We start from the raw sequence: 18,561 nt of genomic DNA, 5'->3' as shown, positions 1-18,561 counted from the left end.
ACCCTAATGAGAAATATGGCGTTTGCACCAGTTTTTTTTAACTTTGCTAAGTGAATGACCCCCCTAGTCTGAAAACGAACTGGCTCGTTCCACAGGGAAGCCCAGTTTTAGGTTATACCTAATGATAAGATCTACGAATATATCAGAATAAAGCTGAATTTATGGGTCGAAAAAATAAACTCAGAAACTCAGAAACCAGGGGAAAAAAAAAAACTCAAGAATAAAATTTATTGACTTAAAAGTGCAACAGTGAAATTTACCAAACAAAAACACAACATTACAGAGTACTGCAGAGTACCAATTTACATGGGACAGAATAAAGGAGAGACATATTCAGAGACACAAATACAGTACAGAGTTGGGGGGGGGGGGAAGAGGCGACAGGATCCAGCGTAGGCCAAAAATACGAATACAAAGAAAATTCACAATAACAATAAGGTTTAGGCTTTGGGAGGATACAGAAGAGGAAAAACACTGAAGGAGCTGGAGCTACAGATCTACAGCACAAGAGAGACACCGGACTGAAACTGACAGTTGGAAACAGTATGAAGCAAATGGCACATGGGGTGGTTTGAATGCCCCTGCACTGCCTGTTACTTCTTTTAATGTCATTTCAAGGGCCGTGATCTGGCAGACGCACACGGAGCAGTGATTGTAACGGGACCGCCAGGGCAGGACAGGGCAGGGGGTTTTATCTGCAACTGTCACCCCATGTGCCATTAGCTTACGCACCAATACACACACACTACGAAGGTTAAGGTTCAGACTCATGAACACAAAGCCTACGACACTCATCACTTTGATGCATCTAGAACTGTATCTGGCGCTGAAGACCGCTAAAGGTCAATACCCTAATAAAGGCCGCTACACGCCAATATTTACTGCTACAGGGGGGTCATTTTATGGTCTAAGGGTGTTGCTCCTGCTCATTTAATATTATTACTAATAATTAGCCACACCCACCAACAAAGCTCTGGCCCTGTTTCAACCTTATAAGGGGGAATACGCCACTACCGGAAGGTCAGAGAGAGAGAGAGAGAGAGAGAGAGAGAGAGAGAAAACAATGGAGTCTTACACAAGTCTGAAACTGCAAGCTAGAAATAACCAAGGCACCCTATTTCGGGCAGAGACAAATGCTCAGATTCCGGTAGGGATGCACCAAATCCAGGATTCGGTTCGGGATTCGGCCTTTTTCAGCAGGATTCGGTTTCGGCCAAATCCTTCTGCCCGGCAGAACCAAGTCCGAATTTGCATATGCAAATTAGGGGTGGGGAGGGAAATACCGTGGCCTTTTGTCACAAATTCGTGACAAAAATAGTCCAAAATAGTGGATTCGGTGCATCCCTAGATTCGGGGATATTTATCTCCTCTACTTCGGGGCGACTAAGATCCGCTTACTGCCTCCCGCTGGCTAAAATCTAAATCGATTTCGACTTAGATTAACCAAGGGCACCAGGTGACATTCCACCGGCGATTTAGATTCTAGCTGGTGGGAGGCAGTTCGGTGAGCTTAGTCGCCCCGAAGAAGAGGAGATAGGTCGATGGGCAACTTAATCTCCCAGCTTTATATAATATATTCATATAATATACTGCCCCAGTTAATAATGGCAGCAGCTGTCAGAAATCCGGCAATATATCTTCCAAGTACCCTCGTTTAGGTCCTGGCATTCCATTGTACCCTGGTTGGAATGATATTGCTGAAGCCAACGCAAAGAGGCCATTAAAGAATGAAGCAGATTTATTATTAGTTATTTCTCAAGGGTGAGGAGGGTGTCTAGGCACTACCTGCCCAGAATGCAGTGAAATGGGTATTAAACTCCTAGGACCCGACATACTGTACATGTACCTTCAGCCGCCATTAAGGCTAAGAAACACAAAATTATTGCCACCAGTGTGATCATTCTTGATCATTTATGGATCTACCCGACAGCCGTGAACAAGTGATCGGTGCAAAAAAAATAAATAAAAATAAACGACAAAATCACACAAGGGCGCTCACTGGCGCATCATAAATAAAGCGGTGGAATAAACAAAAGCAGTCTCCGTGCAAAAGCTCAACAAAGCATTAAAGTGCTCAAAACTTGATAAATGGCAGTATTTATTTATTTTTATTTATACACACCTCAGTGCAACACCTGCCCCTTCCTAAGCAACCAATGGCCCGTACCTTTTGTTTTGGCAAAAAAGGGGAAGAAAACATACAGGCACTCCCAGCCCCCTCCTAACTCAGCAAAAACTAGAATTAAGTCCTTTCCTACATAACCCATTCCAAACACAAAAGGGGGAACACTGACTTAAATCCGCCCCCATTCAAAGTTTTAGAACATAACCCAAATGTGCAGTGCAATCAGTATGAAATATATAGGAACTACGGGTCCACAATTAGGGACACTTTCCTATCATGCAATTTTTTTCAACCCTTAGGGGGTGGCAAATTGGTGGAGCTGCCCACAACCTTGTTATAGTGGCAAAATGTTTTTCATTTAATTTTAGAGATAGTAGACAGGTATAGTATCCATGTGTTACTGATGTGGTTGGTTTCCTTGGTGCGGAAGCTGGCAGTGTTGGACTGGGATACCAGGTGCCCACCAAAAAAAACCTTAGACCAGGGCCCACCAAAAAAACCTTAGACCGGGGCACACCAAGAAAACCTTAGACCAGGGGCCCATCAAAAAAACCTTAGACCGGGGGGGCACACCAAGAAAACCTTAGACCAGGGGCCCATCAAAAAAACCTAAGACCAGGGGCCCACCAAGAAAACCTTGGACAAGGGGCCCACCAAGAAAACCTAAGACCAGGGGCCCACCAAGAAAACTTACACCAGGGGCCCGCCAAGAAAACCTTAGACCAGGAGCCCACCAAAATAACCACAGATCAGGAGCCCGCCAAAAAAACCTTAGACCAGGAGCCCACTCTTAGTACTATTATTTTTCCTCTCCCCACTCAACCTCTATTTCCCTATTCTCTTTTCTTTAGGAATACACAGAATCGGCTGAATCCTTGTGCCTGGCCAAACTGAATCAAAATCCTAATTTGTAAATCAGGGATGGGAAATCACGTGACTTTTCATCACAAAACAAGTAAAAATATTTTTCCTTTCCCTACCCCAATTTGCATATGCAAATTAGAATTTGGATTCGGTTCGGTATTCGTCTGAATCTTTCACAGAGGATTCAGGGATTTGGCAGAATCCCAAATAGTGGATTCGGTGTGTCCCTACTTTTCTTTACACACTATTATTCCATCTATTTAGCCTCTTTCTTCTCATATAAATAGGAAATTGCTGTGAAATAGGCCAAAAGAACAGACAGAACAGCACATCACCTTCCCTGAAAGATTGCAGTCTCTCCAGTCCTCTTCTAGAGATGCAAAATAATACAATTAAAAGTTTAAAAATGGAATAAAATGCAATAGGACAACAAGTGACAGGTATAAATTAACCAATGAGCCAATGATAATGATCTTAGCGAGCAAGAAGTGATATTCACTCCCGGAATGAGAAACAGAACTGGTCTGCCCCACAGAGTCAATAATCCAGTTTTATTCAAAGTGAAGTCTGGCTAGATACTAACACAGGTATTCTCAACCATTGTTCATAATTAGTAAACACTCTGCCTCATCAGCTAAAACTGCGACTGTCCAGCTTGTACAGCTACAACTCCCAGCATCCTCGGCAATGGTTGCTATGAAACTGCAGAATCTGTGCCTGTAACATTAAAATATACAGAGTCATTCTTCAGCAAAGAAGAGTGATTAGGGCACTCCGGATCAATGTAGCATTCATTTTTACAGTACAGTCCCATGTCTCAACAATGGCCAACTACTACTACTGTAGTTTTTTCCCAGATCGCTGCCATTGTGCCGAGCCCATGGGATCTAATTAAGGGAATGATAAAAATGCTTAAAGGATAAGTAATACTTTAAAATAAGTGAATATAAAACTGATGAGGGTGCTATTTTCTAAGCACTTTTATAATTTACATTCATTATTTATTTTCTTTTTATTCCAAGATATTAAGGGATACATGTGCTGTTAATATGAATGAATTTTGTTCCAACAGCGCCACCTGCTGGTCAGTTTCTGACCAGTCTGACCACCAAGTAGTCAAGGAAGTTGTCAGGAGAAAGAAAGAGGCTGCTCTGATGTTCTTCTGCTTAGGAAAGATTTGAGAAAGGTTTCTAATTGTTTTCCTAAGCAGAAGAACATCAGAGCAGCCTTTTTCTTTCTCCTGACAACTTCCTTGACTACTTGGTGGTCAGACTGATCAGAAACTGACCAGCAGGTGGCGCTGTTGGAACAAAATTCATTCATATTAACAGCACATGTATCCCTTAATATCTTGTAATAAAAAGTAAAATAAATACTGAATGTAAATTACAAAAGTGCTTAGAATCAATTTTACTTTCACTTCTTTTAATGGTTTACTTATTTAAACTACGGATTCTCGTTCATAAATCATAAGCTAAACCTGCATTTGCTCATAAAAGCACTTATCCTTATCACTTCCTGTTCTGCAGAACAGGAAGTAGCTCCCAAATGCTAATTGGCATAAGCAACTGATGAAAACCACCTTCTATACCACTTGTCTTAAAGGACCAGTAACATCAAAAAAATGTAAAAAAAATTGTTTGTATACTACTATAAAAAAACACCAACACATATTAAACTTTAAAAGTCTTTATTTAGAAATAACTTACCAAGTATCCACTTGCGCTCCGATTTCAGAAAAGGCGAGGATCCATCATGCAGCACTCAATTTCAGGGGAGGAGAAATCGAGCGCCACACGATGGATCAATCAATCGCCCTTTCTGAAGAGGAGCACAAGCGAAGATAAGTAATTACTTAGTAAGTTATTACTAAATAAAGATTTTGCTATTTTAACGTTTAATACGTGTAGGTGTTTTTTTTCGTAGTAAAAAAAACATTTTGATGTTACCTGATATCAGGTTCTGCAGCGACAGGTTGAATGTAAAGGATGCTGGGAGTTGTAGTTTTTACAATAAGGAAACACAATCCTTAATTTAGACCCAAGAATAAATTGGAAAGGGACTTGGGACACCATCATGATCCAGAAGACCAGGGAAACTCCCCCAGTATTTGCAGGAGGATTTCAGACTGAACATACAGAAAGGGAAGCCCAAACACGGTCAGCTGGCACATGAAAAACAAGTCCAAGGGATCTTGGGTCACCAGACGCCTTACAGAAGACGCCACGCTCTGCAGACGGCGCGCCGCGGAGCATAGACCATACGCAGGACGCAGGAAGGAAGAGCAGATACCTGGGGTCTTCTCAGCAGCAGGGGCAGAGAGCAATGGGGCTCGTCCTTGGTATTCAGCGTCGGGGGTGTCTTCCACCGTCCTTGTAACTTCCTGCAGGGGGTGAGAAATAATGACAGATATTAATATAAAAGTCATCCTTTAACCTTCAATCTGCCCAACGGTGGGGGGAACAAGCAGGCAATTCAGAGACTTCCGATAAAACAAAACTTGGATTTCATCTATTTTGTGACCCCACAAGAGGGTATTTTGCTGCGAAACTGAACTGCCCCTCCACCCACCGATAAGGAGGACAAAACCGAATTCTTGCCTTAAAATGCACATTAGACATTTTTCAGGCTCAAAGCAGACGAGGGTCATTTACACTGGCATTCTGAAGCATATCACGAAGGCTGAAAAAACAGCGTGACTTAGGCTTTTTAGCCATTATTTTTGGGGAGCAACAGAACTCTCACAACTGTAAATGTATTACACATAAAAGCACCCCCCACCCACAATTTTATTTGGTCCCTGCAAAATTCTAACCGCAAGCCTTATATACTGGTACCCAGGGCACAAATAAACACTCACCTCAAATCTCCCCTTAACTGACCTTCAGACTGGGCCCCCTTAGCTCATAACAAGGTTACAGATATATAGAAACATTGGGGTAACAGTCACTCTGCTATAGTTCCAGGGGTACCCAGGGCACAAATAAACACTCACCCCAAATCTCCCCCTAACTGGCCTTCAGACTGGGCCCCCTTAGCTCATAACAAGGTTACAGATATATAGAAACATTGGGGTGTCACCCTGCTATAGTTCCAGGGGTACCCAGGGTACAAATAAGCACTCATCCCAAATCTCCCCCTAACTGGCCTTCAGACTGGTCCCCCTTAGCTCATAACAAGGTTACAGATATATAGAAACATTGGGGTGTCACCCTGCTATAGTTCCAGGGGTACCCAGGGTACAAATAAGCACTCACCCCAAATCTCCCCCTAACTGACCTTCAGACTGGGCCCCCTTAACTCATAACAAGGTTACAGATATATAGAAATATTGGGGTGTCACCCTGCTATAGTTCCAGGGGTACCCAGGGTACAAATAAGCATTCACCCCAAATCTCCCCCTAACTGACCTTCAGACTGGGCCCCCTTAGTTCATAGCAAGGTTACAGATATATAGAAATATTGGGGTGTCATCCTGCTATAGTTCCAGGGGTACCCAGGGCACAAATAAGCACTCACCCCAAATCTCCCCCTAACTGCCTATTCCCCCCCTATTTCAAGGTTACAGATAGTTGGTTTAACATCCATAATGTCGAGGGCAGAAATCGTTTAACCAAATCTTACCCCAACTGAACGTCCGGCTCCGACCCCCCTACCATAGCCGAAGCACACCCAGCAGGAGAGTAACTACAGAGGTATCAGACCCAGCACCTGCAGTTGGCCCAGGAGGTATAGGGGCACCTTGAGGCCCTAATTAATTAGCGTTTTCATCATATATTGGTAAAATAGGTCAACCTCTGGATATGTTGGGGCCCTAAAATTAAATTGCTGTGCAGCCCAGTAACATCTAATTATACCACTGACACCCAGCTTAGGAGCCACTGCCCAAAATCTTGAAAATGACATTAAAACAGTGTTTCTACATGCTATAGTATGAAAGGCTGGATGATGGATCCCAATTTTCTGGCTTTTTATTAACCCATTGTGTAAAGAAGGAACCCGGTTTCATGTTGGACAGTACTTACTTTCCCCAAAAGTGCAGGTACGGCTGGCATCTTCCTCTGGCTGTATCCGGACCGGCGGTAACAGTAGTGAGGTTTGCAGTAAAATTTTCCTGGGGGGAAAAAAAAGGATGAGAATAAAAGAATCTACTGGGTGAGGTTAGCCTTTACATCTCCTTAGAATAGTTGTCTATGTAGGGCTATGGTCGCACCTCGTTTTTGAATTCTAGTCTTTGTGGAGGGGACAGTCTGAGCAGGAATGAGAGTAACAATGTGACAGTGTCTAAAGAACAAAGACGGACTAATGTCACATGAGCAAAAATCCTCCAGTTTTATAGGAACGGGGGAGTAAGGCCACAAGCATTAACCCTGTCAGTGCCATAGATAAGCATAATAAGCTCTAGGAAAGCCACTGTTAAGAATGAAAATGTAAAACTGGTGTGTTTGCTTCAAAAACACAACTATAGTAGTAATAATAGTAGTACTACTTATCTGTTATCTACTGTGTATCCTGTGCTTGAATGGCTGCCCCCATGGCTACACAGCAGCTTTTTTATATAAACTATAGTAGTATTTATCTGTTATCTACTGTGTATCCTGTGCTTGAATGGCTGCCCCCATGGCTACACAGCAGCTTGTTTATATAAACTATAGTAGTACTTATCTGTTATCTACTGTGTATCCTGTGCTTGAATGGCTGCCCCCATGGCTACACAGCAGCTTGTTTATATAAACTATAGTAGTACTTATCTGTTATCTACTGTGTATCCTGTGCTTGAATGGCTGCCCCCATGGCTACTATATTTAATTTTGAAATCTGACATAGGGGTTGGGCATATTGTCAGTTTCCCAGCTGCCCTCAGTCATGTGACTTGTGCTCTCAAACTTCAGTCACTCTTTACTGCAAGTTAGAGTGATATCACTCCCTCCTTCCCCCCCAGCAGCCTAACAATAGAATAATGGGAAGGTAACCAGATAGCAGCTCCCTAACACAAGATAACAGCTGCCTGGTAGATTTAAGAACAACACTCAATAGTAAAATCCCGGTCCCACTGAGACACAGTTACATTGAGTATGAGAAACAACAGCCTGCCAGAAAGCAGTTCCATCCTAAAGTGCTGTCTCCATCTGAAATCACATGACCAGGCAAAATGACCTGAGATGCACCTACACACCAATATTACAACTGGATCAAGAATGACATTTTATATTTTAGAGTGAATTATTTGCAGTGTAATTTAGAAATACAAACTACACCATAAAAACCATGACAGAATCCCTTTAAGAAGCAGAGGTCACTTTGAATGTTTCATTGTGCGCCCTTTTTATACTTCTCCCTCAACGATGAACAAGCGTGGTCAACTATAAATAAACACGAAATAAAGCCGGGTCTCACCATCCTCCAAGTCATAGGCATAACAGGACAGGCGCAGCGTGGTGCTACAGTAATCACACTTAAAGCAGCTCCGGTGGAAGAACTTGCCCTCAGCACTGAGCCTCTCCATGACGTAAACCCTCCGACGGCAGAAATAGCAGACGTCACTTCCTCCAAGGTTCTGGGGGAACTCTTTTCTGAATGAACCCTGCATAGAAACAGGAAAGGGAAGCATTTATCAGATTGAACTGTATCCAGTGAATTATTATTTATAATACAGTATATGGCAGCTTTACTGCAGTTACCCCTTCCAGGAAACACTCTATTTAAAGAAACCTTTTTTTGTAGGAACTTCAACAGCAGCGAACTCCTTCTGTCCAACAGCAATTGCTGCTCTATCAGTCCTAGATCCCACCAATCAGGAATGGTATAATAACAAGCATGGCTGCAGCTCCCAATATAACAGATAATTACAAGGAAACATTGGTCACACAAACTTAAATGGTTACTCCCTGAAAACACTTAACGCTTACCACTTTTTTCCCGAAAAGAGGTTTTGGCGTTTCCTTCTTTTGAAGCTGATTGGCTATTTGCTCAGCCAATGAGCTGACGCCACCTGTGTACATCTTTATATACTTCTGACATAGGGGTACAGGGGAAGCCAGAGAGGGAGAGGAATGGAAGAACAGGTAAGAAACACCAGAGCGTTTACTCACACACACCCCCCTCCAATGTGGTACAGGCCAAGCAGTGCGGATTAAACTGGTAGAAACCACTCCACTCCATGCGGGGTACAGACACCTGTGAGCTTAGCTGGCAGGTGCCCAGCAATGCTAAGTGCCACGAACCTTAAAGGATAAGTAAACCTTTAAAATAAGTGAATGTAAAATTGATGAGAGTGCTATTCTAAGCACTTTTGTAGTTTACATTCATTATTTATTTTCTTTTTATTCCAAGATATTAAGGGATACATGTGCGGTTAATCTGAATGAATTTGGTTTCAACAGCGCCACCCGCTGGTCAGTTTCTGACCAGTCTGACCACCAAGTAGCCAAGGAAGTTTTCCTAAGCAGAAGAACATCAGAGCAGCCTCTTTCTTTCTCCTGACAACTTCCCTGACTACTTGGTGGTCAGATTGGTCAGAAACTGACCAGCAGGTGGCGCTGTTGGAACAAAATTCATTCATATTAACAGCACATGTATCCCTTAATATTTTGGAATAAAAAGAAAATAAATAATGAAAATAAATGACAAAAGGGCTTAGAATAGCACTCTCATCATGTATCCCTTAACAGAATTGTTCAGTGTAAAAATAAAAAGTGGGTAAATAAAGGCTGTTCAAAATAAAAAATATTTCTAATATGTTAGTTAGCCAAAAATGTAATGTATAAAGGCTGGAGTGACTGGATGTGTAACATAATAGCCAGAACACTACTTCCTGCTTTTCAGCTCTCTTGGTTTACACTGACTGGTTACCAGGCAGTAACCAATCAGTGACTTAAAGGGGTGCCACATGGGTCATATCTGTTGCTTTTGAATCTGAGCTGAATGCTGAGGATCAATTGCAAACTCACTGAACAGTTATGTCCCATGTGGCCCCCCTTATAGTCACTGACTAACTCAGAGTAAGAGAGGTGAAAAGCAGGAAGTAGTGTTCTGGCTATTATGTTACACATCCAGTCACTCCAGCCTTTATACATTAACTAACTATATTAGAAACATTTTTTATTTTGAACAGCCTATTAACACAGTTTTTATTTTCACACTCAACTGTTCCTTTAATATCTTGAAATAAAAAGAAAATAAATAACTTAACTAAACTTTACCTGTCTGGCTAAATGACGGGATATCTCTGTGGCTGTTGCCCCCCACTGCCAAGCTGACCATCCCTTACACTTCATAAAGAACTAATGGTATGTCGTGTGTCAATTACACTGTTCATTTGGCACCGGCCCAATGTTCCTCTCTGAACAGACACAAACAATATTTATGTAGATCACAGGCACTTGGCCAAAAGCCTTTATCTGCCCATTAGAGGCACCATAAGGCTCCTGGTACTGTATCCAGTTGCACATTAGCAATGAACAGGTCTCTGGGAGTTTCTGAGCCTATAGGTTATACAGAGTATCACAGTAATAGGCTATGGTTATATAATTTGTCTTATGTGATGAATAATGCCCTAATGAACCACAAAGCTGCCCCGCAGACATGAACTCACAATCTAGTCTGGAAGGAACAGCACAAAATTCTCTACCCTTCCCTTGCTGCCCTTTTTTTCCCCATTTCCTCTCCAAATCACCCCGACATTCCTTCTCGCCCTGGCTTTATTCACTCATCCCCCAGGCTGTACCCACAAGCAGCACTTGGAAATTTAACCCCTCAGTCTTTGCCTGCTGGGGCCTCTCCGTCCCACTGTACATGGTAGTAATCAGTTTTATTAGAAAATGGCTAATTCTGCATTTTCCCCCTCCAGGAGCTAGACATTTCATTTTCTAGATACAGTTGTGTCCAGAAAAATAGCAGTCCAGCATCACTAACCTGATCATTCACTGTTTTTGGTAGAAATTTGATTTCTACATGGCAAGTAATTTACTAGTAGGTGTAGTAGAGTAATAGAAACCTACAGACCGGTATGCTGATTCTGTGTCATTGAATCATTCATTGAGGCTTGTTCCAAATAATAGCAGTGTTCCTCGTAATAATAGCTACCCTGACTGATTCTGCGCTGAAGCTTTGGAAACTCCCTTTATTGCACTTAATTCAATTTCAGGCAACTAGCTACATGTACTTAGAAACAGATCCAGACTGAGAATTAAAATAGGCCCTGGCATTTCAGGTACACAGAGGCCCAATCAGCTCACATAGAGGCCCAAACAGCCCCCACCAGCCCACTAAATACTGACTTTCTATGGCACCTTATAGCAGCCCCTCTGGCATTTGCCAGAACCCACAGATTGCCAGTCCAAGCCTGCTTAGAAACCCAAAATACCTCCACTGCGGTTCAATCTAATGGCTGAGTAAGCATCTACCCGGAGGAGATGAATATTCCCCTACTTCATGCCCTTAAGAGATTCTTCACTCCAGGATCTTCCCAAAAAAAAAAAAAAAAAATAGTAGAAATGGGTAATAAAAAATCCAAACCCAAGTCATAGCTAACTATACAATGTCGCCTTTACATTGCCTACAGTCTAAACACTGCCTAATGAAAAAGGGGCTTAAACATCAAACCGTCCGATCTCACACGTTTAAAGCTTTAAGCCGTTTACTAGTGCCGAATCAATGTGAGTGAAACATGCCAAAGCCATAAAAAATGTTATTACTGTATAATAAGAACGGTGAGAATATTAAAGCCACAAGTTTGTATGAGGGACCTGCTACCTGTCGAAGGGCATCAGATGAGGGTCGGTCAGAGGAGCACTGAGCAAGGGTCTGCTGCCATTGGTCAACTGGAGAGCGGTGAATTGACTCAGACTGAAGGCGGATAGTGAAGAATGTTATCAGGACAGAAAAGGGATATGGGTCTCTTTGGATTAAAACAATGTCTTCCCTAATTAGTTATGGAGGGAGGGGGTAGGAGAGCTGCACTAATCCGTAGCAAGAAAGGAGGGTTAAGTGATGCTCCATTTTGTACTTGTGGGACTGCATTGGAGGGGGGGGGAAGAGGAAAGTGCAGATATTTCTACTTGGGGAGAGCTTCACAGATCCATAGTGTTGTACTAATTTGGTTTGAGTGTTCTGATTCCTATAAGGAGAAGACTTTGTGAAGCTGCACCACACAGGAGGGAAGCTGTATTGATCCGTATAAGGAGGGATGTTGCACTGAATCATGCCAAGAGCAATGTTGCACTAAAATGTGCTGGGTAGTGTGGGTGGATGCACAGATTCCTCCAAGTAGGGGACCTTCTAGAGCTGTATCACACCAAGGGGAAAGTAAATGGACGGGAGTTGCACTGAACAAAAACAAGACGTGAATTGCACTAAATTATAATTGGGACTGCATTGATCCTTATCAGAAGAGGACCACACCAGGAGGATTGAACCTGCACTGATCCATAGGAGGTGAAAGGGTTGGCCTTTGCAAGTTGGAATGCAATCATATTATGATATTAATCAATAGACATCTAGTTAATGCTTAAGTCCACCCAAAGGGTCTAAAATATATGTGTGATCTAAGCAAAAACTGCAAGAATGTCCTTTTTCAATACAGTGAGTCCCAACAGCCTTCCCCGCATCAGTTGTGTGTTAAGCAAACATGCCAAACCCATGCTCTTTACCCTCTCCAGTGTGGGACTCTGCTCCCAACGGCTACTGGCCAGCACCGGGGTTGTCTGTGGACAGGACAGAGAGAGAAAGTAAGGGAGGGAGAAACAAAGAGAGTCAATTCAGAATGTGGAGGAACAGCGGAGGCAAAGCGCAGATAAGTGCAATGCCCCAGGGCTTCTAGGTACTTCAGCCAAAGCACAGCGCCCTAGGAAAATCAGTGTGGAAAGATGTTGCTATGAAAAACAAGTCCCCCGGGTAACCAGTGGGCTATTCAGGCAAGCGAGTGTCATATCAGTGGAAGTGTAACAATGCTGTGCTCAGCTGTGAGGACACCAAATGCTTGTGCTCAACCTATGAAATAAACCCATAACCTATTATGTGCAGACTTTTGACTTTTCAGGCCTTTTATATACATATATAGAGATATAATACACAAAAGCCATGAATATCTTGTGAATTATATCATTATAAACGGCTCTTAGTGCTGTCATCAGTTATAAATGGAGCTTAGTGATGTCATTTTTTTGTCACATGATTTACTAAAACTCGTGTATTATAATAAAGTATTAGAAGTCACCTCTTGAGTTCCATGACCTGTATAAAATATATGGTCATGGAACTCCTCGGTAACTTAGAATATCCTTATATTTTACAATAAGGGGTACTTCATTTACTATTGAAAGCACAAACTGAAGCGAAAAGCTTTTACTGACTCCACTAATCTCTGCTGATCCAGTATCTTTATATCCACAGCCATGGAAAGGATACCTAGAGTCTGGATTAGTGTCCGCATATGGAGCCTGTAGGCAGCCACAAACAAGTGCTCTGTACACAGCATGCAGCCCAAGTCACCTGCAGCACAGGGGAAGGCACAGATGTGGAGCCCGCATATAAGGTGATGACCTTTTTAGGGCAAGTCCGTGGTCTTTGGTTATCCCTGCGCTTTATTAGGTGGCAGAGGGAGAGAGAGACATGGATACAGTAATAGATAGACTCACTCACAAACATCACACAAAAAAAAGGGGGAACGTAAAGCTTCTTCGGTTTAAGTCATAACCCCCCTAAACAAAAGACAGAATCACCAAATGATGACAGTAGTGATATACTACAGTAATGTTTTACTACAGTAGATGCTGTCTACTGCTACCTTGAATCCTATGTTCTGGATACAGCACATTGCCTCCCAAATGGTTATTAAACAAAGAACCCAACCCAGAGTGCTTCTGCAGTTCACTGATCCCATCGCTTGTTTTGCTTAATCATTAGAATTAAGTTGAAAGTAATGAGAATATAATGTACTGCACTCTTACAATTGTGTTGGCAGCAGAAAAAACTGTACTATAGTTTATATAAACAGGCTGCTGTGTAGCCATGGGGGCAGCCATTCAAGCACAGGATACACAGTAGATAACAGATAAGTACTACTATAGTTTATATAAACAAGCTGCTGTGTAGCCATGGGGGCAGCCATTCAAGCACAGGATACACAGTAGATAGATAAGTACTACTATAGTTTACATAAACAAGCTGCTGTGTAGCCATGGGGGCAGCCATTCAAGCACAGGATACACAGTAGATAACAGATAAGTACTACTATAGTTTATATAAACAAGCTGCTGTGTAGCCATGGGGGCAGCCATTCAAGCACAGGTTACACAGTAGATAACAGATAAGTACTACTATAGTTTATATAAACAAGCTGCTGTGTAGCCATGGGGGCAGCCATTTAAGATGAAAAAGGAGAAAAGGCACAGGATACTCAACAGATAAGCTCAGTAGTATAAAATGGGATTCTACAGAACTTATCAGTTATCTACTGTGTATCCTGTGCTTGAATGGCTGCCCCCATGGCTACACAACAGCTTGTTTATATAAACTATAGTAGTACTTATCTGTTATCTACTGTGTATCCTGTGCTTGAATGGCTGCCCCCATGGCTACACAGCAGCTTGTTTATATAAACTATAGTAGTACTTATCTGTTATCTACGGTGTATCCTGTGCTTGAATGGCTGCCCCCATGGCTACACAGCAGCTTGTTTATATAAACTATAGTAGTATTTATCTGTTATCTACTGTGTATCCTGTGCTTGAATGACTGTCCCCATGGCTACACAGCAGCTTGTTTATATAAACTATAGTAGTACTTATCTGTTATCTACTGTGTATCCTGTGCTTGAATGACTGTCCCCATGGCTACACAGCAGCTTGTTTATATAAACTATAGTAGTACTTATCTGTTATCTACTGTGTATCCTGTGCTTGAATGACTGTCCCCATGGCTACACAGCAGCTTGTTTATATAAACAATAGTAGAGTTTCTTAAGAAAACAAACCAGTTTTATCAGAGCAGGGCAACAGTACATTATATTGGCATTCTTTTAAAACACTAATTTTTTTGGTGTTACTGTTCCTTAAAAAGCTCTGGAAAGCTTTGCAGAACAGGAGCCACCAAAAAATCTTAGAAGCTCTGCTTGGCATATAACAGTTATGGGGGACATGGTGATATAGATACCATAACTACTGACACTATCACAGGGCTTTCTGGACACCCAGAGAGCTGAACAGCCCCATGCGGACATATGAGTTGATCTACTTGTTACCTGTTTCCACTGAGGCTCAGTCTGCCTTTGGGAAGCCTGGTTTTGTAAGCGCTCTTGATAAGGAAGGATAGGTTTCTTGGGGGTAGCCAAGTGGAAGAGAAGGGAGGCAAGCCGGAGAATAAAGAGGAAAATGGCAAAAAGAAAAGGAAGAATGGAAAAACAAAACAAATTAACCAAATGCAAGGGGTAAAATGGAGTATAGAAAAAAGTTGAAACAACTGCGAACTGTAAAAAAAAAATTAAGTTGAGAGAGTTCAGGAACTCGCAAAGATCCATGGCACAGCATCATGTACATGCCCGTAGCAGATCTCATTGCAATTCATACCTGCTGTATTACACCCGACACAGCAATGGCCTATAGACAATAATAAAATATTGCAGCCATTCACTTACGTTTCCAAAGTTCCTGTGTTTGTTTTGTCCAGAGACAAATGGTTTCCTGTAGGGTTATTATGTCATTAAAGAGCTCTTGTAAAATGTGGCCATTTATTGGCCAATCTATGCGACCAACTCCAGGATAAGTGGGCTATTACTGACCCCTGCATGGGAACCATTCTAGGCCCTGAAGAAGGGCAGTTTGGTCCAGTACATGAAGGGCAAATCAGAGATCAGACCTTGGTGCTCATTTATCAACACTGGGCAAATTCAGCCACGGGCAGTTACCTATAGCAACCAGTGATTAGCTTTTTAAAGAAAGCTGAAGGAAGAACAATGAATACAGCAATTTGATTGGTTGCCATGGGTTACTGCCCATGGGCAAATTTGCCCAGTGTTAATAAATGACCCATCTAGTGTGTAATTGCAAACAGACTATTGTCGTCCCATTTCCTCACCTTCCCACCTCAAACAGATTACCTGCTTGCGCAGTCCAGCATTGGGGGCCGGGGCATTCTCTTCAAACTTTGCCAGGAGTTGAGTGGCCATGGATTTGACTTTATTTTGGTTGCTGGCAGAAGCAGTCTCGTTCCGCCTCTCGGCCATGACACTCACCGACGACGGCTTTTCCCCCTGCTGTTTTTGGGGAGCTTCCTCCTGTAATAGGTTAATTTAAACCAACATGTAAACATTTCAAATATGATTCACTACAACATAAGGGTAGAGTCGAGGGGGGGGGGTTGAACAAAGCAAAGGATACAGTTACAGGGGAAAATGTGCTTTTTTTAAATACAGAATATGTTGGTATCAATCTAGGTTTTGGAATAGTCCATTAGAGCTAGAAAATTAAACCCATGGCAATAAAAAAAAAGTAAATATTATAACTATATCCAGGTTAACTGGTAATTACCATTATTAATTTATAAAACAAGTGATATTTTAACTTTTAAAGACATCGGAAATTAATGAAAAAGACTACTGGCTGAGTTATACAGGGAATCGTCACATATATTTGAAGGGATACTATAGCCATTACTGTAAATAAGGATATTAGATGTCACTGAGGGGTTGTTTTGTGACCATTTAAAGGCAAAAGGCTGCAGGCTGAGTTATACAGGGAACTCTGAGTATCACTCATGTATTATAAGGGATAATGTACCCCCTACTGTAAATGATAAGGATATTAGATGTCACTGAGGGGTTGTTTTGTGACCATTTAAAGGCACAAGGCTGCAGGCTGAGTTATACAGGGAACTCTGAGTATCACTCATGTATTATAAGGGATAATGTACCCCCTACTGTAAATGATAAGGATATTAGAAGTCACTGAGGGGTTGTTCTGTGACCATATAAAGACACAAGGCTGCAGGCTGAGTTATACAGGCAACTCTGAGTATCACTCATGTATTATAAGGGATAATGTACCCCCTAGTGTAACTGATAAGGATATTAGAAGTCACTGAGGGGTTGTTCTGTGACCATATAAAGACACAAGGCTGCAGGCCAAGTTATACAGGGAACTCTCGAGTATCACTAATGTATTATAAGGGATAATGATACTGTGAATGATAAGGATATTAGAAGTCTTAGATTACAGCGCTCCTACATTAAGATCTATATTGTGCATGCCCCCAAATGATTTCAAAGTCAACCAAAGGTTATAACAGGATTACAGTTGCTGCAGTCCAAAAGCGGATGCATAGTCCAGTAAAATATTACTGAAAATTATGGGAACATTAACCCACAGACGGCATGAATGATGTCACACACACATTAGTGCACTTTACTTTGAAAAAAGGGGAGTAGTACACGCACACAGCTCTTCTTACTCACATCCTCAGACTGACTTGTTTTCCTTCGCTTCCCTGAGGCATCAGAGTCCTTTTCCTTTTTGTCCTAAAGAAAAAGATTAGGAAACTTAAATGACTGCAGGCTTGTGTCACATTGAGAGGTTTTGTGAAATCCATGTTTCTTGCAAATAAATTCCATGTTAATGATACACAAACCTTGGGAGTGCGCTTCCGAGAGATTGTCTGCCCGAGTTTGCTGAGAAAGGAGATAGGAGACTTGGTACTCGCAAGCAACGAAGCCTTCTCATCGGAGTACTGGTTGGCATCCTCTGCAAACATAAGAGAAAGCACTATAACTTCAGGGGGAATTAAAGAAGGTTGGAAGAACCTACCTCTAAAAAAATTCAACATTTAATATAACTAGTGATGGGCCAATCTGACCCAGTCATACCTAATCCTAGTTACAGCAAGTCAAAAGACTTCCCAATTAGCCCCAGCCCATTTGGATTCCTTGATCTGGAACTGTTCTGCATACACCAAGTCATACATTTAGTTATAAAAACTGTCAGCACTATGGCATATATAGGACAGACTATATAGAAAGATATTATAGCAGAGCACACAGGAGGGGAAGTAGTAGTTAAACTCATACATCTCTAAGTGGTCTTCAGTCTGAGCTCCCCAGCCATTAAATTTGGGAGCCACTACTTTACAGGCTTCATACCTAAATGCGATTCCTTGAACATCTCATAGAACTGGCTGAGATACACAACCATGGACAACTTGTCCGGCTCCCCCACAGAAGCCATTTCTTTCCCGGTCATGATGGGCGAGATCCCCAGCTCCCGCTCAGCAATATCAAAGGCCAACTGGTTGTTCTTCTCCACGTCCTGTTCATCCAAAGCGTCAAAGTTTCTGAGAATGGAGAAGGCAATATAATAAAGGTAAGAGAGATGCTCTGCAAGATAAAACAAGGAAATATAAACGGGTGCTGATAGTCACTGTTATGCTGTCAAGCACATCTTCCTTTCTTTTTGATTATTACATTGAGGCCCTTCTTAAGCTAATTATATATATATATATATATATATATATATATGATGACTTTGATGTAGTTGGCCAGCTTAAATATATTGCAATATATGGACAAACAATCCCTGTTTTGT

The 18,561-nt window shown here is 41.9% G+C and overlaps 1 protein-coding gene across 7 annotated transcripts in view; it reads right to left on the bottom strand.

The window, feature by feature from the left end:
* Positions 1-18,561, bottom strand: part of mical3.S (microtubule associated monooxygenase, calponin and LIM domain containing 3 S homeolog) — a 118,944-nt gene that overhangs the window by 37,427 nt on the left and 62,956 nt on the right. For 5 of the 7 annotated variants that reach the window (XM_041587911.1, XM_041587913.1, XM_041587912.1 and 2 more), the window contains exons 13-24: positions 18,120-18,310; positions 17,612-17,724; positions 17,439-17,501; positions 16,086-16,262; positions 15,231-15,305; positions 13,481-13,570; positions 12,640-12,693; positions 11,744-11,836; positions 8,899-9,003; positions 8,387-8,573; positions 7,015-7,103; positions 5,282-5,372 (exon numbers count right to left, since the gene is read on the bottom strand). In XM_041587911.1, coding sequence (XP_041443845.1) covers positions 5,282-5,372; positions 7,015-7,103; positions 8,387-8,573; positions 8,899-9,003; positions 11,744-11,836; positions 12,640-12,693; positions 13,481-13,570; positions 15,231-15,305; positions 16,086-16,262; positions 17,439-17,501; positions 17,612-17,724; positions 18,120-18,310 — 1,328 coding nt within the window. Of the gene's footprint in view, positions 1-3,234; positions 3,707-5,281; positions 5,373-7,014; positions 7,104-8,386; positions 8,574-8,898; positions 9,004-11,743; positions 11,837-12,639; positions 12,694-13,480; positions 13,571-15,230; positions 15,306-16,085; positions 16,263-17,438; positions 17,502-17,611; positions 17,725-18,119; positions 18,311-18,561 lie in introns of those variants that run through there. The other 2 variants (XM_041587915.1, XM_041587916.1) reach the window with 2 other exon arrangements.

This window comes from Xenopus laevis, chromosome 3S, assembly GCF_017654675.1.
Source record: "Xenopus laevis strain J_2021 chromosome 3S, Xenopus_laevis_v10.1, whole genome shotgun sequence".
NCBI lineage: Eukaryota > Metazoa > Chordata > Amphibia > Anura > Pipidae > Xenopus > Xenopus laevis.
The sequence above is the reverse complement of the archived record's forward strand: the minus strand, read 5'-3'. Positions and strand labels throughout refer to the sequence as shown.